The following is a 24036-nucleotide window of genomic DNA, read 5'->3' as shown; positions in this document are numbered from 1 at the left end:
AATTGAGTGGGAGATGTATAAAAGAAAGAGACAGGAGGTCAAGAGAAAGGTGCAAGAGGTGAAAAAAAGGGCAAATGAGAGTTGGGGTGAGAGAGTATCATTAAATTTTAGGGAGGATAAAAAGATGTTCTGGAAAGAGGTAAATAAAGTGCGTAAGACAAGGGAGCAAATGGGAACTTCAGTGAAGGGCGCAAATGGGGAGGTGATGACAAGTAGTGGTGATGTGAGAAGGAGATGGAGTGAGTATTTTGAAGGTTTGTTGAATGTGTTTGATGATAGAGTGGCAGATATAGGGTGTTTTGGTCGAGGTGGTGTGCAAAGTGAGAGGGTTAGGGAAAATGATTTGGTAAACAGAGAAGAGGTAGTGAAAGCTTTGCGGAAGATGAAAGCCGGCAAGGCAGCAGGTTTGGATGGTATTGCAGTGGAATTTATTAAAAAAGGGGGTGACTGTATTGTTGACTGGTTGGTAAGGTTATTTAATGTATGTATGACTCATGGTGAGGTGCCTGAGGATTGGCGGAATGCGTGCATAGTGCCATTGTACAAAGGCAAAGGGGATAAGAGTGAGTGCTCAAATTACAGAGGTATAAGTTTGTTGAGTATTCCTGGTAAATTATATGGGAGGGTATTGATTGAGAGGGTGAAGGCATGTACAGACCATCAGATTGGGGAAGAGCAGTGTGGTTTCAGAAGTGGTAGAGGATGTGTGGATCAGGTGTTTGCTTTGAAGAATGTATGTGAGAAATACTTAGAAAAGCAAATGGATTTGTATGTAGCATTTATGGATCTGGAGAAGGCATATGATAGAGTTGATAGAGATACTCTGTGGAAGGTATTACGAATATATGGTGTGGGAGGAAAGTTGTTAGAAGCAGTGAAAAGTTTTTATCGAGGATGTAAGGCATGTGTGCCTGTAGGAAGAGAGGAAAGTGATTGGTTCTCAGTGAATGTAGGTTTGCGGCAGGGGTGTGTGATGTCTCCATGGTTGTTTAATTTGTTTGTGGATGGGGTTGTTAGGGAGGTAAATGCAAGAGTTTTGGAAAGAGGGGCAAGTATGAAGTCTGTTGGGGATGAGAGAGCTTGGGAAGTGAGTCATTTGTTGTTCGCTAATGATACAGCGCGGGTGGCTGATTCATGTGAGAAACTGCAGAAGCTGGTGACTGAGTTTGGTAAAGTGTGTGGAAGAAGAAAGTTAAGAGTAAATGTGAATAAGAGCAAGGTTATTAGGTACAGTAGGGTTGAGGGTCAAGTCAACTGGGAGGTGAGTTTGAATGGAGAAAAACTGGAGGAAGTGAAGTGTTTTAGATATCTGGGAGTGGATCTGGCAGCGGATGGAACCATGGAAGCGGAAGTGGATCATAGGGTGGGGGAGGGGGCAAAAATTCTGGGAGCCTTGAAGAATGTGTGGAAGTCGAGAACATTATCTCGGAAAGCAAAAATGGGTATGTTTGAAGGAATAGTGGTTCCAACAATGTTGTATGGTTGCGAGGCGTGGGCTATGGATAGAGTTGTGCGCAGGAGGATGGATGTGCTGGAAATGAGATGTTTGAGGACAATGTGTGGTGTGAGGTGGTTTGATCGAGTGAGTAACGTAAGGGTAAGAGAGATGTTGGAAATAAAAAGAGCGTGGTTGAGAGAGCAGAAGAGGGTGTTTTGAAGTGGTTTGGGCACATGGAGAGAATGAGTGAGGAAAGATTGACCAAGAGGATATATGTGTCGGAGGTGGAGGGAACGAGGAAAAGAGGGAGACCAAATTGGAGGTGGAAAGATGGAGTGAAAAAGATTTTGTGTGATCGGGGCCTCAACATGCAGGAGGGTGAAAGGAGGGCAAGGAATAGAGTGAATTGGAGCGATGTGGTATACCGGGGTTGACGTGCTGTCAGTGGATTGAATCAAGGCATGTGAAGCGTCTGGGGTAAACCATGGAAAGCTGTGTAGGTATGTATATTTGCGTGTGTGGACGTATGTATATACATGTGTATGGGGGGGTTGGGCCATTTCTTTCGTCTGTTTCCTTGCGCTACCTCGCAAACGCGGGAGACAGCGACAAAGTATTAAAAAAAAAAAAAAAAAAGTTTGTTGAGTATTCCTGGCAAATTATATGGGAGGGTATTGATTGAGAGGGTAAAGGCATGTACAGAGCATCAGATTGGGGAAGAGCAGTGTGGTTTCAGAAGTGGTAGAGGATGTGTGGATCAGGTGTTTGCTTTGAAGAATGTATGTGAGAAATACTCAGAAAAGCAAATGGATTTGTATGTAGCATTTATGGATCTGGAGAAGGCATATGATAGAGTTGATAGAGATGCTCTGTGGAAGGTATTAAGAATATATGGTGTGGGAGGCAAGTTGTTAGAAGCAGTGAAAAGTTTTTATCGAGGATGTAAGGCATGTGTACGTATAGGAAGAGAGGAAAGTGATTGGTTCTCAGTGAATGTAGGTTTGCGGCAGGGGTGTGTGATGTCTCCATGGTTGTTTAATTTGTTTATGGATGGGGTTGTTAGGGAGGTGAATGCAAGAGTTTTGGAAAGAGGGGCACGTATGAAGTCTGTTGGGGATGAGAGAGCTTGGGAAGTGAGTCAGTTGTTGTTCGCTGATGATACAGCGCTGGTGGCTGATTCATGTGAGAAACTGCAGAAGCTGGTGACTGAGTTTGGTAAAGTGTGTGAAGAAGAAAGTTAAGAGTAAATGTGAATAAGAGCAAGGTTATTAGGTACAGTAGGGTTGAGGGTCAAGTCAATTGGGAGGTGAGTTTGAATGGAGAAAAACTGGAGGAAGTGAAGTGTTTTAGATATCTGGGAGTGGATCTGGCAGCGGATGGAACCATGGAAGCGGAAGTGGATCATAGGGTGGGGGAGGGGGCAAAAATTCTGGGAGCCTTGAAGAATGTGTGGAAGTCGAGAACATTATCTCGGAAAGCAAAAATGGGTATGTTTGAAGGAATAGTAGTTCCAACAATGTTGTATGGTTGCGAGGCGTGGACTATGGATAGAGTTGTGCGCAGGAGGATGGATGTGCTGGAAATGAGATGTTTGAGGACAATGTGTGGTGTGAGGTGGTTTGATCGAGTAAGTAACGTAAGGGTAAGAGAGATGTGTGGAAATAAAAAGAGCGTGGTTGAGAGAGCAGGAGAGGGTGTTTTGAAGTGGTTTGGGCACATGGAGAGAATGAGTGAGGAAAGATTGACCAAGAGGATATACGTGTCGGAGGTGGAGGGAACGAGGAGAAGAGGGAGACCAAATTGGAGGTGGAAAGATGGAGTGAAAAAGATTTTGTGTGATCGGGGCCTGAACATGCAGGAGGGTGAAAGGAGGGCAAGGAATAGAGTGAATTGGAGCGATGTGGTATACCGGGGTTGACGTGCTGTCAGTGGATTGAATCAGGCATGTGAAGCGTCTGGGGTAAACCATGGAAAGCTGTGTAGGTATGTATATTTGCGTGTGTGGACGTATGTATATACATGTGTATGGGGTGGGTTGGGCCATTTCTTTCGTCTGTTTCCTTGCGCTACCTCGCAAACGCGGGAGACAGCGACAAAGTATTAAAAAAAAAAAAAAAAAAAGTTTGTTGAGTATTCCTGGCAAATTATATGGGAGGGTATTGATTGAGAGGGTAAAGGCATGTACAGAGCATCAGATTGGGGAAGAGCAGTGTGGTTTCAGAAGTGGTAGAGGATGTGTGGATCAGGTGTTTGCTTTGAAGAATGTATGTGAGAAATACTCAGAAAAGCAAATGGATTTGTATGTAGCATTTATGGATCTGGAGAAGGCATATGATAGAGTTGATAGAGATGCTCTGTGGAAGGTATTAAGAATATATGGTGTGGGAGGCAAGTTGTTAGAAGCAGTGAAAAGTTTTTATCGAGGATGTAAGGCATGTGTACGTATAGGAAGAGAGGAAAGTGATTGGTTCTCAGTGAATGTAGGTTTGCGGCAGGGGTGTGTGATGTCTCCATGGTTGTTTAATTTGTTTATGGATGGGGTTGTTAGGGAGGTGAATGCAAGAGTTTTGGAAAGAGGGGCACGTATGAAGTCTGTTGGGGATGAGAGAGCTTGGGAAGTGAGTCAGTTGTTGTTCGCTGATGATACAGCGCTGGTGGCTGATTCATGTGAGGAACTGCAGAAGCTGGTGACTGAGTTTGGTAAAGTGTGTGAAAGAAGAAAGTTAAGAGTAAATGTGAATAAGAGCAAGGTTATTAGGTACAGTAGGGTTGAGGGTCAAGTCAATTGGGAGGTGAGTTTGAATGGAGAAAAACTGGAGGAAGTGAAGTGTTTTAGATATCTGGGAGTGGATCTGGCAGCGGATGGAACCATGGAAGCGGAAGTGGATCATAGGGTGGGGGAGGGGGCAAAAATTCTGGGAGCCTTGAAGAATGTGTGGAAGTCGAGAACATTATCTCGGAAAGCAAAAATGGGTATGTTTGAAGGAATAGTAGTTCCAACAATGTTGTATGGTTGCGAGGCGTGGACTATGGATAGAGTTGTGCGCAGGAGGATGGATGTGCTGGAAATGAGATGTTTGAGGACAATGTGTGGTGTGAGGTGGTTTGATCGAGTAAGTAACGTAAGGGTAAGAGAGATGTGTGGAAATAAAAAGAGCGTGGTTGAGAGAGCAGGAGAGGGTGTTTTGAAATGGTTTGGTCACATGGAGAGAATGAGTGAGGAAAGATTGACCAAGAGGATATACGTGTCGGAGGTGGAGGGAACGAGGAGAAGAGGGAGACCAAATTGGAGGTGGAAAGATGGAGTGAAAAAGATTTTGTGTGATCGGGGCCTGAACATGCAGGAGGGTGAAAGGAGGGCAAGGAATAGAGTGAATTGGAGCGATGTGGTATACCGGGGTTGACGTGCTGTCAGTGGATTGAATCAGGGCATGTGAAGCGTCTGGGGTAAACCATGGAAAGCTGTGTAGGTATGTATATTTGCGTGTGTGGACGTATGTATATACATGTGTATGGGGTGGGTTGGGCCATTTCTTTCGTCTGTTTCCTTGCGCTACGTCACAAACGCGGGAGACAGCGACAAAGCAAAAAAAGAAATATATATATATATATATATATATATATATATATATATATATATATATATATATATACACATTAAGATGTATAGGTATGTATATGTGCATGTGTGGACGTGTATTTATATACATGTGTATGTATGTGGGTTGGGCCATTCTTTCATCTGTTTCCTTGCACTACCTCAGTAACGCGGGAGACAGCGACAAAGTATAATAAAAAAAAAATAAATCATTCAAATAAACACATGGACATTACATGTCCTGAGCCTATCTGTGTATCTCTACCTCTGACTCCCATTCCCTTTGGGAACTTCTTCAAGAGGGTTACCACAACAGAAGTCTCCATAACTGATGAGCTATAGTGCCACTTTTTAGCCTTTTAGTGCCTCATACTTAACAGGCCACTGGCAGAGGGCAACTCAAGTGCCGTGTTTCTAGATGCTCCTACTTAATATTCCTTACCAACTGCTTCTCCCTAATGTTCCAAACAACTACTTTTACCTAATGCTCATACCTAAATGTTTCTCCCTACTACTTCTACCCAATGTTTCTCTCTAATGTCCTACCTATTACTTTTTTTCTCTTGCTCCTACCACTTTGGCAAAAGGAAGGGCTAGCACAGAACTCTCCACAGAAAAATTTAGAATTGTGAAGAATGAGTTGTGTGAGTTAAGTTTTGTCAAGTGCTATGTATGACAAGGAGTAACAGGTTAGAAGCTTTCAAAAGGTAAGACATATGTCTTAAATCAATGCTGATCCATAATGGTACCATGGGGCAGATCTTCATAATTCAGAGGAAGAATAAAAGAATATCTTCCCAAGCTTTTGTCTGTATTCTAAGACCTCTTCAAGGGGAATAATAAAATAATGTAGGAAGGTATAAGAACATATCTAAAAGAAACAAAGATCCTAGCCTGACCCACCACTTGCACAGGAAGAAGGGTGCAGCTAAGGAACTTGGTGCCCAACATGACCCTGTGAGAATTCAGTCCAGGTTATGGTCTAATACTGTTGTTTTTACATTCAGTACATTATATATGGAATTCATCAAAAAATTATTCAGTTTCTGCCCATCTCTATTAAAAAATTCCATGCAATTTTCTTCTCCTCTGACAGATCCATAATTCCACCTCCTGACTTAATGAACATGCTTGGTATTACTGTAACATCCACACTACCTTGGAAACCCTACATCAGGCTTTAGCTATGTCTACCTCTTAGAAATAAGGTGTCTTGTTTAGAAGTCAAAATTGCTTTTCTCCCAAAAAGGTGCTCTCTTTATACAAAGGATTGATCTGTCCTTGTATGGAGTCCTGCTCTCACATCTGGGGTGGTTTTAGCTCTGCACCCTTCCTTAACAGAGTCCAGTCAAAAGAGTTCTGACATCAATTAACCTAGGCTAACCTCAAAATCTGACCCACTTGCCCCACAATACAATTTTCATCCACTTTCCCTCTTTTATTGGTATTATTTTGGTGTTTGCTCCCAAGAGCTGACCGCTTGTGTGCACCCACCATTAGCTAGACCAAACAATACTTGACAAGCTGCATCATATGCTTACTTTGTGGCAGCTTGCAACTCAAGGGTGGGCCATTCTGATAACTGTTTCTTACCATACACCTGAAAGCTTTCCCAGTAATTATGACATGGCATTTTATGAAACAGATTTTTCACTTACTCCAAATGTTAAAAATACTTATTTTTCTACTTTTTTCCTTTCATTATCCTCTTTGTATTTCAGTTAAGGCCTGGCCTTGATGTGGAAATTTGTCCATGACTAAAGACTCCAACATAAAGTCTATACACGTAAAGACTGGATGATAACTTGATAAATTCTATTTATGATGTGCCAAATATAAAACCAGCAACATTGGACCATAGCATGGACTGAATTCATGTGAAGTTGGGTTGGGTACCATGTTCTCTGGTGCCAGTGAGTTAGGTGAAACCTTATTCCTTAGGCAGTGGTGGGTCAGGTAAAGAGCCTTATTCCTTTTAGATTCATTGATGTACCTTCATGCAATACTCTTTTATCATTCTCCCTGAAGAGTTCTTGGAAAACAAACAAAAGCTTGGGAATATGTTCTTTTATCTTTCCTATGGGTAATGAAGGTGTACTTAATTGCCTACATACTCTGATAATCTGGGACATGCCATCACAGCTGATAGCCAAGGAACATCAGTGGTAAAGTTAGGATTGGATGATGAAGCTGCTCAAGATTAAGAGCAATATTTATATTTTTTCTAACTTTTTGAGGCTCCAGTCATGGACATAAGTCCAGATCAAGGCTGTGCCTTAAATGAAATGTAGAAAGGATAATGAAAGGCAAAAAGAAGAGACGGGGGAAAGAATTTTAAAAATTTAAAAGGAAGTGAAAAACCTCTCTTTTTAAATGTGCTTTTTCATAGTTACTGATATAGATATGAGAGGGTAGAGAGTTCCAAACTTCCAGGTGAAGGGAAAGAAACAGTCATCAAAACGGCCATATTACTGTGTCATTTTTTTTTTATTTTTTTTTTTATTATACTTTGTCGCTGTCTCCTGCATTTGCGAGGTAGCGCAAGGAAACAGACGAAAGAAAAGGCCCAACCTCCCCCATACACATGTATATACATACGTCACACACGCAAATATACATACCTACACAGCTTTCCATGGTTTACCCCAGACGCTTCACATGCCTTGATTCAATCCACTGACAGCACGTCAACCCCGGTATACCACATCGCTCCAATTCACTCTATTCCTTGCCCTCCTTTCCCCCTCCTGCATGTTCAGGCCCCGATCACACAAAATCTTTTTCACTCCATCTTTCCACCTCCAATTTGGTCTCCCTCTTCTCCTCGTTCCCTCCACCTCCGACACATATATCCTCTTGGTCAATCTTTCCTGACTCATTCTCTCCATGTGCCCAAACCACTTCAAAACACCCTCTTCTGCTCTCTCAACCACGCTCTTTTTATTTCCACACATCTCTCTTACCCTTACGTTACTCACTCGATCAAACCACCTCACACCACACATTGTCCTCAAACATCTCATTTCCAGCACATCCATCCTCCTGCGCACAACTCTATCCATAGCCCACGCCTCGCAACCATACAACATTGTTGGAACCACTATTCCTTCAAACATACCCATTTTTGCTTTCCGAGATAATGTTCTCGACTTCCACACATTCTTCAAGGCCCCCAGAATTTTCGCCCCCTCCCCCACACTATGATCCACTTCCGCTTCCATGGTTCCATCCGCTGCCAGATCCACTCCCAGATATCTAAAACACTTCACTTCCTCCAGTTTTTCTCCATTCAAACTCACCTCCCAATTGACTTGACCCTCAACCCTACTGTACCTAATAACCTTGCTCTTATTCACTGTGTCATATAATTCTTTATTATCCCTGGGGACAGGGGAGAAAGAATACTTCCCACGTATTCCCTGCATGTTGTAGAAGGCGACTAAAAGGGGAGGGCAATCCTCCCCTCTCGTTTTCTAATTTTCCAAAAGGAACAGAGAAGGGGGCCAAGTGAGGATGTCCCTTGAAGGCTCAGTCCTCTGTTCTTAAAGCTACCTCACTAATGCGGGAGATGGAGAATAGTATGGAAAAAAAAAATAAATAATTTCTTATATGTACTGTATTGGAGAATACTTTCACTGTTCTGGTAACAATTACTGTATTATTCAATAAACTACTATACAGTGTTTCCAATGCTTACGTAAGTTTTGACGATTTTTTTTCTTTTCAGTCTTTGTGACAGTTTCAATCTAATCCCTTATGACAATGTGAAGTGCATTCTTAATTTCTTTTTTAATAGTTTTCTTTGGTACGTTCTTGACTAATTCATACACTAAACTGAATCGCACAAAGTACAATACCTAAAAATAGTGTTACAGGAATAGGGTTAGTGCAACATTGTACAGTTCGGAATGTCTTCAGTTCAGGAAGGTGAGTGGTTGGCCTTCAAAAACTCTTCAAGATACAGCAAACTGCATTCTTTATACACTTTTACACAACTCTCCTCAGTATGTTATTACCTAATGCATGAACTCATGCTTATCTACATTTTTTTTTCTTTTTTCATACTATTCGCCATTTCCCGCAATAGCGAGGTAGCGTTAAGAACAGAGGACTGGGCCTTTGAGGGAATATCCTCACCTGGCCCTCTTCTCTGTTCCTTCTTTTGGAAAATTAAAAAAAAAAAAAAAAAAAAAAAAAAAAACGAGAGGGGAGGATTTCCAGCCCCCCGCTCCCTTCCCTTTTAGTCGCCTTCTACGACACGCAGGGAATACGTGGGAAGTATTCTTTCTCCCCTATCCCCAGGGAATATTTACAGGGAATATTTAAAAAAAATATAGGGAATATACCTAAAGTGACATTGCTTGTGTTCATAATCTTCATTTTCGCTCAGTGAATGGTAAAGTAAATCATATTCTTTATATATTTTCTAAACAAGAGAACAATGGGAACATCACTGAATGGGGCAAGGGGGGGAAGAAAGAAAAGGTAATGATGGAGTAAGGAGGAGATGGAGTGAGTATTTTGAAGGACTGCTGAGTGTGCTTCATGATACAGTGGCAGATGTAGGGTGTTTTGGTCAAGGTGGTGTGTGAAGAGAGGGTCAGGGGAAAATGGTTTGGTTTAGAGAGAAGAGGTAGTGAAAGCCTTGCACAGTATGAAATCTGGTAAGGCGGCTGGTTTGGATGGTACTTCAGAAGAATTTATTAAGGAAGGGGGTGACTGTTGTTGATTGGTTGATAAGGATATCTAATGTATGTATGGATCATGGTGAAGTGCCTAAGGATTGGCAAAATGCATGAACAGTGCCATAGCACAAAGGCAAAGGGGATGAAGGTGAGTGTTCAAAGTACAGAGGCATAAGCTTGTTGAGTATTCCGGGGAAATTATATGGGAGGGTATTGATTAAGAAGGTGAAGGTATATACAGAGCATCAGACTGGGGAAGAGCAGAGTGGTTTCAAAAGTGGTAGAGAATGTGTGGATCAGGTGTTTGCTTTGATGAATTTGTGTAAGAAATACTTATAGAAACAGATAGATTTATATGTGGCATTTATGGATCTGGAGAAGGCATATGATAGGGTCGATATGGATGCTTTGTGGAAGGTCTTAAGATTATATGGTGTGGGAGGTAAGTTGATAGAAGCAGTGAAAACTTTTTACCAAGGATGTGAGGCATGTGTACGAGTAGGAAGAGAGGAGAAAGATTGGTTCCCAGTGATTGTCGGTCTCCTGCAGAGGTGTGTGATGTCCCCATGGTTGTTTCATTTGTTTATGGATGGGGTGGATAGGGAGGTTAAATGCAAGAGTTTTGGAGAGATGGGTGAGTATCCAATCTGTTGGGGAAGAGAGGGCCTGGGAAGTGAGTCAGTTGTTGTTTGTTGATGATACAGCTCTAATGGCTGATTCAAGTGAGAAACTGCAGATGTTGACTGAGTCTGGAAAAGTATGTGAGAGGAGAAAGTTGAGAGCAAATGCATATACGAGCAAAGTTATTAGGTTTAGTAGGGTTGAGGGATAGGTTAACTGGGATGTTAGTTTCAATGGAGGAAAATTGGAGGAAGTGAAGTGTTTTAGATATTTGTGAGTGGACTTAGCAGCGAATGGAACCATGGAAACAGAAGTAAGCTACAGGTTGGGGGAGGGGCAAATTTTCTGCAAGCGATGAAGAATGTGTGGATGGAAAGAATGTTATCTTGGAGCAAAAATGGGTATACTTGAAGGAATAGTAGTTACAACGTCATATGGTGGTGGGGCATGGGCTATAGACAGGGTTGTACGAAGGGGGGTGGACGAGTTGGAAATGAAATGTCTGAAGACAATATGTGGTGTGAGGTGGTTTGATCAAGTAAGTAATGAAAGGGTAAGAGAGAAGTGTGGCATTACAGTAGAATTAATTAAAAAAGGGGGTGACTGTGTTGTTGAACGGTTGGTAAGGATATTCAATGTATGAACCATGGTGAAGCACCTGAGGACTGGCAGAATGCAGGCATAGTGCCATTGTACAAAGGCAAAGGGGATAAAGGTGAGTGTTCAAACTACAGAGGCATAAGTCTGTTGAGTATTCCTGGGAAATTAAATGGGAAGGTATTGGTTGAGAGGGTGAAGGCATGTATGAAGCATCACATTGAGGCAGAGCAGTGTGGTTTCAGAAGCAGTAGAGGATGTGTGGATGCTCTGAAGAATATATGTGAGAAATACTTAGAAAAACAGATGGATTTATTTATAGCATTTATGAATCTACAGAAGGCATATGATAGGGTTGAGAGAGATGCTTTGTGGAATATTTTAAGAGTATATGATGTGGGAGGTAGGTTGACAGAAGCAGTGAAAAGTTTTTACCAAGGATGTAAGGCATGTGTATGAGTAGGAAGACAGGAGAGTGATTGATTCCCAGTGAACGTCAGTCTGCGGCAGGGGTGTGTGATGACCCCAAGGTTGTTTAATATGTTTATGGTTGGGGAGGTAAATGCAAGAGTTTTGGAGAAAGGGGTGAGTATTCAGTCTGATGTGGATGAGAGGGCCTGGAAAGTGAGTCAGTTGTTGTTTGCCGATGATAAAGCTCTGGTGGCTGATTTGTGTGAGAAAGTGCAGAGGTTGATAACTGAGTTGGGAAAAGTGTGTGAAAAGGGAAAGTTGAGAGTGAATGTCAATAAAAGCAAGGTTATTTGGTACAGTAGGGTTGAGGGACAAGTTAATTGGGATGTAAATTTGAATGGAGACAAATAGGAGGAAGTAAAGTGTTTTAGATATCTGGGAGTGGACTTAGCAGCAGATGTAACCATGGAAGTGGAAGTGAGTCACAGGGTGGGGAGGGGCTAAGGTTCTGAGAGCAATGAAGAATGTGTGGAAGGAGAGAACGCGATCTCGGAGAGCAAAAATGGGTATGTTTGAAAGGATATTAGTTCCAACAATATCATATGGTTGTGAGGTATGGGCTATAGATAGGGTTGTATGAAAAAGGGTGGATGTGTTGGAAAAGAACTATTTGAGGACAATATGTGGTGTGAGGTGGTTTGACTGGGTAATTAATGTAAGGGTAAGAGAGATGTGTGGAAATAAAAAGAGTGTGGTTGATAGAGCAGAAGAGGGTGTGTTGAAATGGTTTGGACATATGGAGAGAATGAGTGATGAAGGACTGACAAAGAGGATATATGTGTCAGAGGTGGAGGGAAGAAGGAGGAGAAGGAGACCAAGTTTGAGGCGGAAGGATGGAGTGAAAAAGCTTTTGAGTGAAGTGGGAAGTTGAAAAAGTGACAAGCGAAGTAATTACAAAGGGAAACTGAAATGATTGCCTTGGCAACCCAATATGATTTCAAGTCACACATTATACAGACAAGACACAGTTGTGACAGGTCAGCTCTATAGTCTACACCATTTGAGAGAGAGAGGTACCAGGCTCGAGGGGCAGTCCAGCACTCATCGTGTTACCCAGCCTGGGGGGTATAGCATTCAACATCCACAAAGAAATCCCAGTAAGTTAACACCTCAATTTGTTACAAAAGGTGTCTTTATACAGTGTACATGGCTTGCCCACTGTGAGGGTAAGGAACCAATAATGTGGCTACAAGAGACACTGACAAATTCAATTCCAACAGGGCAGCACATGAGGCATGGAAAGCAGCTTCTGTGTCCTGTGCAGCATGTGTGAATATTGAGGACGTGCTTCCAGCGTGATTGACTCAACACTGTTGTAGGAAACGCGAGCACGGATGGACTGACCTGACTGGGAGGAGGAGGACGTGGGGCCACTGCTTGGCCAGACACACTCACACCCACAGACTTGGCTGCCGTCCAGCTACTAAAAATCCAGCTAAGACTATGTGTTACACACTCAAGTGAACTTTCAGCACCAGAGAACAAGAAGCCTCGTGCAATTGAGAATTAGGATGTTTATTTAGTATTAGCATTTGTGTTAGAATGCATGCCACATTATGATACTGTGAGTAGTTGGATATATAATATTAAGTAAAAGTCCGCATACCCATGCATAATGATTATGTTAGTAGTGTTACAACCAGTTAGAAATCAAGATTCCAATCACTACATGCTTACACTCATTTTATTGTCAGGTTAAGAGTACCCATGTCATTCTATTTAGGTACTTAATGTAAGAAGGTTATTAGCTTTTCCTTAGCCCACAGGAAAGTGAGTAGTCAAAGTATGCTTGGCAGTCCACTGGCCTAGTTGGGTCATTAATGTCTGAATTAAGGGGTTTTACTTAAACCATGGCTATGGGCCCCATTGGTAATCTCACTTGAACATAACCTATCAAATAATAATCTCTAGTAAGCACTACTAGCAATAATAACAATATTATATGGGTTGTACAGAGGAAGGTGGTTGTGATGGAAATCAAATGTTTGAGGACAATATGTGGAGTGAGGTGGTATGATCAAGTAAGTACTGAAAGGGGAAGAGAGATGTGTGGAAATAAAAAATGTTTTTGAGAGAGCAAAAGGGGTGTGTTGAAATGGTTTGGACATATCGAGAGAATGAGCGAGGAAAGAATGACAAAGAGGATATATGTGTCAGAGGTGGAGGGAATAAGAAGAAGCAGGAGACCAAATTGGAGGTGAAAGAATAGAGTAAAAGATTTTGAATAATGGGGCCTTGACATACAGGAGGGTGAGAGGCATGCAAGGAACAGAGTGAATTGAAATGATGTGGTATACCGGGGTTGCTTTCTGTCAGTGGACTGAACTAGGGTATGTGGAACATCTGGAGTAAACTATGGAAATGTCTGTAGGGCCTGGATGTGGATAGGGAGCTATGGTCTCAGTGCACTGCACATGATAGCTAGAGACTGAATGTAAATGAATGTGGTCTTCTTTGTCTGTTTTCCTGCTGCTAACTCACTGAAGCAGGGGGTAGTGATGCTGTTTCCTGTGGGGCAGGGTATGCCAGGAATGGATGAAGGCAAGCAAGTATGAATCCCCGCCAGGAATGGATGAAGGCAAGCAAGTATGAATAAGTACAGGTGTATATAAGTATATATCTATGTGTGTGTATATGTATGTATATAAGTATATGTATGTATATGTGTGTGTATGGGCATTTATTTATATATGGGTGTATATGAGTGGATAGGCCATTGTTTGTTTCCCAGTGATACCTCACTGACGCAGGAAATGGCAATTAAGTATAAAATATAAAATGAATAAACATAAATATATTCATATCTATCTATTATACTTAACCGCCATCTCCTGCATTAGCGAGGTAGCACAGCGTATACATACATATACATACACAGACATACACATATGTACACGTACATATCCATACTTGCTGCCTTCATCCATTTCCATCTCCACCCTGCCACACACAAAATAGCATTCCCCCCTCCAGCAAGGCAGTGCCAGAAACAAACAAAAAAGGCCACATTCGTTCACACTCAGTCTCTAGCTGTCATATGTTATACACCGAAACCACAGCTCCCTTTCCACATCCAGGCTCCACAGACCTTTCCATGGTTTACCCCAGACCAGACGCTTCACATGCCCTGGTTCAATCCACTGACAGCACGTTGACCCTGGTATACCACATCGTTCCAATTCACTCTATTCCTTGCACGCCTTTCACCCTCCTATATGTTCAGGCCCTGATCGCTCTAAATCTTTTTCACTCCATCTTTCCACCTCCATTTTGGTCTCCTGCTTCTCCTTCTTCCCTCCCCTTCTGATTCATATATTCTCTCTGTCAATCTCTCCTCACTCATTCTCTCCTTGTGTCCAAACCATTTCAACACACTATCTTCTGCTCTCTCAACTACACTCTTTTTGTAACCACACATCTCTCTTACCCTTTCATTACTTACTTGATCAAACCACCTCACACCACACATTGTCCTTGAGCATCTCATTTCCAACAAATCCACCCTCCTCCGCAAATCCCAATCTACAGCCCACACCTCATAACCATATAACAATGTTGGAATCACTATTCCTTTAAACATACCCATTTTTGCTCTCTGAGATACCATTCTCGCCTTCCACACATTCTTCAACACTCCCAGAACCTTCACTCCCTCCCCCACCCTGTGACTCACTTCCACTTCCATGGTTCCATCCACTACTAAATCCATTCCCAGATATCTAAAACACTTCACTTCCTCCATTTTTTCTCCATTCAAACTTACCTCCCAATTAACTCGTCCCTTAACCCTACTGAACCTAATAACCTTGCTCTTATTCACATTCACTCTCAACTTTCTTCTTTCACACACTTTACCAAACTCAGTCACCAACTTCTGCAGTTTCTCACCCGAATCAGCCACCTGCGCTGTATCATCAGCAAACAACAATTGACTCACTTCCCAAGCCCTCTCATCCACAAGACTGCATGCTTGCCCCTCTCTCCAAAACTCTTGCATTCACCTCCCTAACTACCCCATCCATAAACAAATTAAACAATCATGGAGACATCACGTACCCCTGCCGCAAAACGACATTCACTGGGAGCCAATTACTATCCTCTCTTCCTTCTCGTACACATGCCTTACATCCTTGGTAAACTTTTCACTGCTTCTAGCAACTTACCTCCCACACCATATACTCTTAAAACCTTCCACAAAGTATCTCTATCCACCCTATCATATGCCTTCGTCAAGATCCATAAACGCTACAACAAATCCATATATTTTTCTAAGTATTTCTAACATACATTCTTCAAAGCAAACACCTGATGCACACATCCTACACCACTTCTGAAACCACACTGTTCATTCCCAATCTGATGCTCTGTATATGCCTTCACCCTCTCAACCAATACCCTCCCATATAACTTCCCAGGAATACTCAACAAGCTTCTGTAATTTGAACACTCACCTTTATCCCCTTTGCCTTTGTACAATGGCACTATACATGCATTCTAAACTTGCAGTGTCATACTTTACAAATCTGGCATAATATTCATAGGGAGCCGTGGGCATATTACATAAATTCCAACAGTTTTTAAGTGATTAATGTATTTATTACATATATGTAATATTTCTATTAGAGAAAAGTGGTCAAGGAAACAGTCCCAATTGACATATTGTTAAAACTGGTCTGAATAATGAACACCATCCTAATATAACACCATTCTAATGTTATCATAAAACATGATTTTGTAGGAAATATTAATTCATTGTTTGTTAATCATATAAAATGCATAAAATTTAGCATCCTCAGTACATACCCCTGAGGGTAGAATATTGAATGGTGCCACTGTTTCAGGTGTTTATCTGTGGGAAGACTGAAAGGTGCCAAAGTTTCATGTTTTTATCTGAATGGAGGAATGAGGGTAGAAAATTGAATGGTATCATTATTTTGGGTGTTTATCTGTAAGAAGATTGAAAGGTGCCAAAGTTTCATGTTTTTCTCTGTATGGAGAAAAATTGAATGGTGCCACTGTTTTAGGTTTTCAAGTTAAGAGTCAAAGACAAATGGGAGTTCATTGCACTAATATTACTAACCATAATTCCATCCACAAATTAACATTACTTTACTAGTTAATATTCCATGAGCTATATGAAGAGGAGAACCTCATTCCCTTGGAAATGATACACCTGAATCAATCACATTCTAATATTTTCCAACAAATAATAAGATGCAGATATAATAAACACTTCTTCCATCTCTCATAATCAATGAGAAATTAGTTACCTTATGAACAACAGTAGGAGGATCTCCACTGTCAGGTCGAATACATAGAACTCCTCCTGTCTTGCCTCTCTTTATCACTAAGTCTCGTAGTTCCTCTCCCCATATTTTCTCACAGCATTTCCATATGTCGTATGAATCACTCACACATGCCACTGGGCCTGACGATATAACCACAACCATAAATATCAAATTCTATACATTTTCATTTGTAACCAAATACTTTATTTGAATTATCATCCATATTCAGTATAAATATAGTTTATCAATCCTATCATGCCCATGACCCATCTCATCTTTCCCATTAATAAAAAAAAAAATGGTGTCAGTACCATTTCAACCACATATAAGGTCAACAAACTATATATCACCATCTCTACTTTTTTTTTTTTTTTTTTTGCTTTTACTAACTCACTATTTCCTACATAGCAAGACAGCAGAAGGAATAAATGATGAATGGTTTCATACGCTCACATCCACTCTTGCTGTCATGTATAACGCACCATAACCAAAACCCACTTCTAACTGCCAAGCCCCACAAACCTTACCATGATTTCTTCTAGCCACAATATATGCTCTACTTCAGCCCACTTACAGCAAGTTGCCCCTTGTATACCGTAAAGCCTCTTTCAGTTCTTCCTTTTATCTTCTAAGTCTAATAAAGTTCAAAGTAGTAGTAGCAAACAGAACTATGCAAAAGGAAGATGCTCTATCCAGGGTACCACAAAGAATGATGGTAGCCTCATTGCTCTTTATAATAATGATATCAGACATCAACAGTGATGCAGGGAAAGCATAATGAGGTCTACTGATGTTCCCAGAGTAAGTAACATGATTGGATTGATTGATAAAAAGGCGATGAAAAAGACTCTGACATGATCTACTTATGAGCAAAAGTGAACCATATGGAATTAACAAAGATAAATTTCAGAGAATTGGGCCAGGTGAGGGTATTCCCTCAAAGGCCCAGTCCTCTGTTCTTAACGCTACCTCACTAATGCGGGAAATGGCGAATAGTTTGAAAGAAAGAAAGAAAGAAAAATTTCAGAATGTAAGTAACGGTACAAGTGAGAACACATCAGTGATGCCATATATAAGTGAAATACTGTAAAAGATCTGGGTGTCATAAATGAGAAACTAGAATTACACTTAGAAGAAAGCACTACCATGCCAAGTATTGAGTGGTATGATTTTGAGAACTTTTCCTACAAGAGACTGAAAATTACTGATGAAAATGTATGCTGTATACAAAACTGAATACTGCTGTCATGCAATCACCAATTATAAATTGACTACTTTTGTTTACTTTGTATAACACTAAAACTAAATGGTTATTAGCAATTTTTAGTCTGAGAAATTATCTTAAAATTCATAACAGTTTCAAGGGAATTACACATTTGGCTTCCTTTAAACCATATGTAACTAATTACATATAAATATATATTTTGGCTTCCTTGAAAAATTATTCAATCTATTTACATTAACATTAGTAGCTAAAACTTCTCCAATACTTTTATTCCTCCCACAAGTACCTGAGGAACAACAATCCTTGTTTCCCAAAACAGAAACTGAAAAACAAGGCTCCTCGCCTCTCCCAGTAGTATCTGAGGAACAAAGTTCCTCATCTTCACCACTAATATCTGATAAACAGGGTTCTTTGCTTCATCTATCACTAACTGAGGAACAAGGCTTCCCGCCTACCTGAAGTATCAGAGGAGATTTGCTACTCACTTTCCCAGCTAGCATCTGAGGATCAAGGCTCCTTGCCTCCCCCACCAGTATCTGAGGAAGAGGGCTCCTCAACTCACTCACCAGTTCCTCAAGAATAAGGCTCATTACCTCCCCCACCAGTTCCTGAGGAACAAAGCTCCTCGCTTCCCCCAGTCAGTTGATTAGATTAGCTTTCTCTACCAATAAAATCATTCTTTATAACAGCTAGAGGATAAGAAGAACCAGCTAGTTTACAATGTCCTTTGTTGCAATGGTTTCTCACATAAGGAATAAGCTAATAAAAATGATGGGAGCAGGCCAGGAAGGTTGTAGGAGCACAGTTGGTGTGCAGCAGTGGTGATCAATAGTCCAGTTTAGAAAGTTTCCAGTTCAGGAAGGGGAATGCGGAGTGGTCATCTCACAGTTCAAAATGTATATCTTAACCAGTAAATAACATGGTAAACTGTATTCTTTGTATGTTCTTTCTATGCAATTATCTTTACTAGGTTCATGACTAATTCATGTGCTACAAATAAGTTATATATTAAGAAAAATAAAGGAAATATGGGTATTACAGTAGAATATGATGAATGATCATATTTCAGTTAAATTTATCTATTTATTTATTTTACTTTGTCGATGTCTCCCGCGTTAGCGAGGAAGCACAAGGAAACAGACGAAAAAATGGCCCAACCCACCCACATATACATGTATATAGATACACGTCCACACAAGCAAATATACATACCTATACATCTCAATGTATACATATATACACAGACATATACCATATACATATATACAAATGTACATAATTCATAGTCTGCCTTTATTCATTCCCATCGCCACCCTGCCACACATGAAATGACAACCCCAACCCCCTGCATGTACGTGAAGTAGCGCTAGGAAAAGACAACAAAGGCCACATTCGTTCACACTCAGTCTCTAGCTGTCATGTAATAATGCACCGAAACCACAGCTCCCTTTCCACATCCAGGCCCCACAGAACTTTCCATGGTTTACCCCAGACACTTCACACGCCCTGGTTCAATCCATTGACAGCACGTCGACCCCGATATACCACATCGTTCCAATTCACTCTATTCCCTGCACGCCTTTCACCCTCCTGCATGTTCTGGACCTGATCACTCAAAATCTTTTTCACTCCATCTTTCCAACTTCAATTTGGTCTACCACTTCTCGTTCCCTCCACATCTGACACATATATCCTCTTGGTCAATCTTTCCTCACTCATTCTCTCCATGTGACCAAACAATATCAAAACACTCTCTTCTGCTCTCTCAACCATACTCTTTTTATTACCACACATCTCTCTTACCCTATTATTACTTACTCGATCAAACCACCTTACACCACATATTGTCCTCAAACATCTCATATCCAGCACATCCATCCTCCTCCACACAACTCTATCTATAGCCCATGCCTCGCAACCATATAACATTGTTGGAACCACTATTCCTTCAAACATACCCATTTTTGCTTTCCAAGATAATGTTCTCGATTTCCACACATTCTTCAACGCTCCCAAAACTTATGTCCCCTCCCCCAAACTGATTCACTTCCGCTTCCATGGTTCCATATGCTGCCAAATCCACTCCCTGATATCTAAAACACTTCACTTCCTCCAGTTTTTCTCCATTCAAACTTACCTCCCAATTGATTTGTCCCTCAACCCTACTGTATCTAATACCCTTGCTCTTATTCACATTTACTCTCAGCTTTCTTCTTTCACACACTTTACCAAACTCAGTCACCAGCTTCAGCAGTTTCTCACATGAATCAGCCACCAGTGCTGTATCATCAGCAAACAACAACTAACTCACTTCCCAAACTCTCTCATTCACAACAGGTTTCTCACATGAATCAGCCACCAGCGCTGTACCATCAGCGAACAACAATTAACGAACTTCCCAAACTCTCTCATCCACAACAGACTGCATACTTGCCACTCTTTTCAAAAATCTTGCATTCACCTCCCTAACAACCCCATCCATAAAGTAATTAAACAACCATGGAGACATCACACACCCCTGCTGCAAAACAACATTCACTGAGAACCAATCACTTTCCTCTCTTCCTACATGTACACATGCCTTTCATCCTCGATAAAAACTTTTCACTGCTTCTAACAACTTGCCTCTCACACCATATATTCTTAATATCTTCCACAGAGCATCTCTATCGACTCTATCATATGCCTTCTCCAGATCCATAAATGCTACACACAAAAACATTTGCTTTTCTAAGTATCTCTCACATACATTCTTCAAAGCAAACACCTGATCCACACATCCTCTACCACTTCTGAAACCACACTGCTGTTCCCCAATCTGATGCTCTGTACATGCCTTCACCCTCTCAATCACTACCCTCCCATATAATTTACCAGGAATACTCAACAAATTTATACCTCTGTAATTTGAGCACTCACTTTTATCCTCTTTGCTTTTGTACAACGGCACTATGCAAGCATTCTGCCAATCTGCAGGCACCTCACCATGAGTCATACATACATTAAATAGCCTTACCAACCAGTCAACAATACAGTCACCCCCATTCTAATAAATTCCACTACAATACCAACCAAACCCGCTGCCTTGCCGGCTTTCATCTTCTGCAATGCTTTTACTACCTCTTCTCTGTTTACCAAATCATTCCCCCTAACCCTCTCACTTTGCACACCACCTCAACCAAAACACCCTATATCTGCCACTTTATCATCAAAACATTCAACAAACTTTCAAAATACTCATTCCATCTCCTCACATCACCACTATACAGAAGAAGGAGTCACACGGGGAGTGCTCATCCTCCTCGAAGGCTCAGATTGGGGGTGTCTAAATGTGTGTGGATGTAACCAAGATGAAAAAAAAAGGAGAGATAGATAGTATGTTTGAGGAAAGGGACCTGCATGTTTTGGCTCTGAGTGAAACGAAGCTCAAGGGTAAAGGGGAAGAGTGGTTTAAGAATGTCTTGGGAATAAAGTCAGGGGTTGGTAAGAGGACAAGAGCAAGGGAAGGAGTAGCACTACTCCTGAAACAGGAGTACGTGATAGAGTGTAAGAAAGTAAACACTAGATTGATATGGGTAAAACTGAAAGCGGATGGAGAGAGATGAGAGATTATTGGTGCATATGCACCTGGGCATGAGAAGAAAGATCATGAGAGGCAAGTGTTTTGGGAGCAGCTGAGTGAGTGTGTTAGTAGTTTTGATGCACAAGATCAGGTTATAGTGATGGGTGATTTGAATGCAAAGGTGAGTAATGTGGCAGTTGAGGGAATAATTGGTGTACATGGGGTGTTCAGTGTTGTAAATGGAAATGGTGAAGATCTTGTAGATTTATGTGCTGAAAAAGGACTGGTGATTGGGAATACCTGGTTTAAAAAGAGAGATATACATAAGTATACATATGTAAGTAAGAGAGATGGCCGGAGAGCTTTATTGGATTACATGTTAATTGATAGGTGCACGAAAGAGAGACTTTTGGATGTTAATGTGCTGAGAGGTGCAACAGGAGGGATGTCTGATCATTATCTTGTGGAGGCAAAGGTGAAGATTTGAAGAGGTTTTCAGAAAAGAGGAGAGAATGTTGGGATGAAAAGAGTGGTGAGAGTAAGTGAGCTTGGGAAGGAGACTTGTGTGAGGAAGTACCAGGAGAGACTAAGTACAGAATGAAAAAAGGTGAGAACGAAGGAGGTAAGGGGAGTGGGGAAGGAATGGGATGAATTTAGGGAAGCAGTGATAGCTTGTGCAAAAGAAACTTATGGCATGAGAAGCGTGGGAGGTGGGCAGAGTAGAAAGGGTAATGAGTGGTGGGATGAAGAAGTGATATTATTAGTGAAAGAGAAGAGAGAGGCATTTGGACAATTTTTCCAGGGAAATAATGCAAATGACAGGGAGATGTATAAAAGAAAGAGGTAGGATGTCAAGAGAAAGGTGCAAGAGGTGAAAAAGAGGGCAAATGACAGTTGGGGTGAGAGACTATCATTAAACTTTAGAGAGAATAAAAAGACATTTTGGAAGAAAGTAAATAAAGTGCATAAGACAAGGGAACAAATGGGAACATCAGTGATGGGAGCCACTGGGGAGGTGATAACAAATAGTGAGTGGTGATGTGAAAAGGAGACTGAGTATTTTGAAGGTTTGTTGAATGTGTTTGATGACAGAGTGGCAGATATAGGGTGTTTTGGTCGAGGTGGTGTGCAAAGTTAGAGGTTAGGGAGAATGATTTGGTAAACAGAGAAGAGGTAGTAAAAGCTTTGCAGAAGATGAAAGCCGGTAAGGCAGCAGGTTTGGCTGGTATTGCAGTAGAATTTATTAAAAAAAAGGGGGTGACTGGGTTGTTGACTGGTTGGTAAGGTTATTTAATGTATGTATGACTCATGGTGAGGTGCCTGAGGATTGGCGGAATGCTTGCATAGTGCCATTGTACAAAGGCAAAGGGGATAAAGGTGAGTGCTCAAATTACAGAGGCATAAGTTTGTTGAGTATTCCTGGGAAATTATATGGGAGGGTATTGATTGAGAGGGTGAAGGCATGCACAGAGCATCAGATTGGGGAAGAGCACTGTGGCTTCAGAAGTGGTAGAGGATGTGTGGATCAAGTGTTTGCTTTGAAGAATGTATGAGAAATACTTAGAAAAGCAAATGGATTTGTATGTAGCATTTATGTATCTGGAGAAGGCATATGATAGAGATGCTCTGTGGAAGGTATTAAGAATATATGGTGTGGGAGGCAGGTTGCCAGAAGCAGTGAAAAGTTTTTATCGAGGATGTAAGGCATGTGTATGAGTAAGAAGAGAGGAAAGTGACTGGTTCTCAGTGAATGTCAGTTTGCGGTAGGGGTGTGTGATGTCTCCATGGTTGTTTAATTTGTTTATGGATGGGGTTGTTAGGGAGGTGAATGCAAGAGTTTTGGAAAGGGGCAAGTACGAAGTCTGTTGTGGATGAGAGAGCTTGGGAGGTGAGTCAGTTTTTATTTGCTGGTGATACAGCGCTGGTGGCTGATTCGGGTGAGAAACTGCAGAAGCTGGTGATTGACTTTGATAAAGTGTGTGAAAGAAGAAAGCTAAGGGTAAATGTGAATAAGAACAAGGTTACTAGGTACAGTAGGGTTGAGGGACAAGTCAATTGGGAGGTAAGTTTGAATGGAGAAAAACTAGAGGAAGCGAAGTGTTTTAGATATCTAGGGGTGGATTTGGCAGCGGATGGAACCATGGAAGCGGAAGCGAGTCATAGGGTGGGGGAGGGGCCAAAAGCTCTGGGAGTGTTGAAAAATGCGTGGAAGGCAAGAAAGTTATCTCAAAAGGCAAAAATGGGTTTTTGAAAGAATAGTGGTTCCAACAATGTTATATGGTTGCGAGGCGTGGGCTATAGATAGAGTTGTGTGGAGGAGGATGGATGTGCTGGAAATGAGATGTTTGAGGATAATATGTGGTGTGAGGTGGTTTGATCAAGTAAGTAATGTAAGGGTAAGAGAGATGTGTGGTAATAAAAAGAGTGTGGTTGAGAGAGCAGAAGAGGGTGTTTTGAAATGGTTTGGTCACATGGATAGAATGAGTGAGGAAAGATTGACAAAGAAGATATATGTGTCAGAGGTAGAGGGAATGAGAAGTGGTAGACCAAA

The 24036-nt window shown here is 41.3% G+C and overlaps 1 protein-coding gene across 6 annotated transcripts in view; it reads right to left on the bottom strand.

Moving 5' to 3' along the window:
- The window catches only part of LOC139756165 (nicotinamide phosphoribosyltransferase-like), a 249048-nt gene that overhangs the window by 63615 nt on the left and 161397 nt on the right, over window positions 1–24036 (bottom strand). For all 6 annotated transcript variants that reach the window (XM_071675352.1, XM_071675350.1, XM_071675351.1 and 3 more), the window contains one exon: window positions 16681–16838. In XM_071675352.1, the coding sequence (XP_071531453.1) occupies window positions 16681–16838 (158 nt within the window). The remainder of the gene's footprint in view (window positions 1–16680; window positions 16839–24036) is intronic.

Source organism: Panulirus ornatus, chromosome 20 (assembly GCF_036320965.1).
Source record: "Panulirus ornatus isolate Po-2019 chromosome 20, ASM3632096v1, whole genome shotgun sequence".
Classification (NCBI taxonomy): domain Eukaryota; kingdom Metazoa; phylum Arthropoda; class Malacostraca; order Decapoda; family Palinuridae; genus Panulirus; species Panulirus ornatus.
Note: the sequence above shows the minus strand (reverse complement) of the source record. Positions and strands in the feature narration are given on the sequence as shown.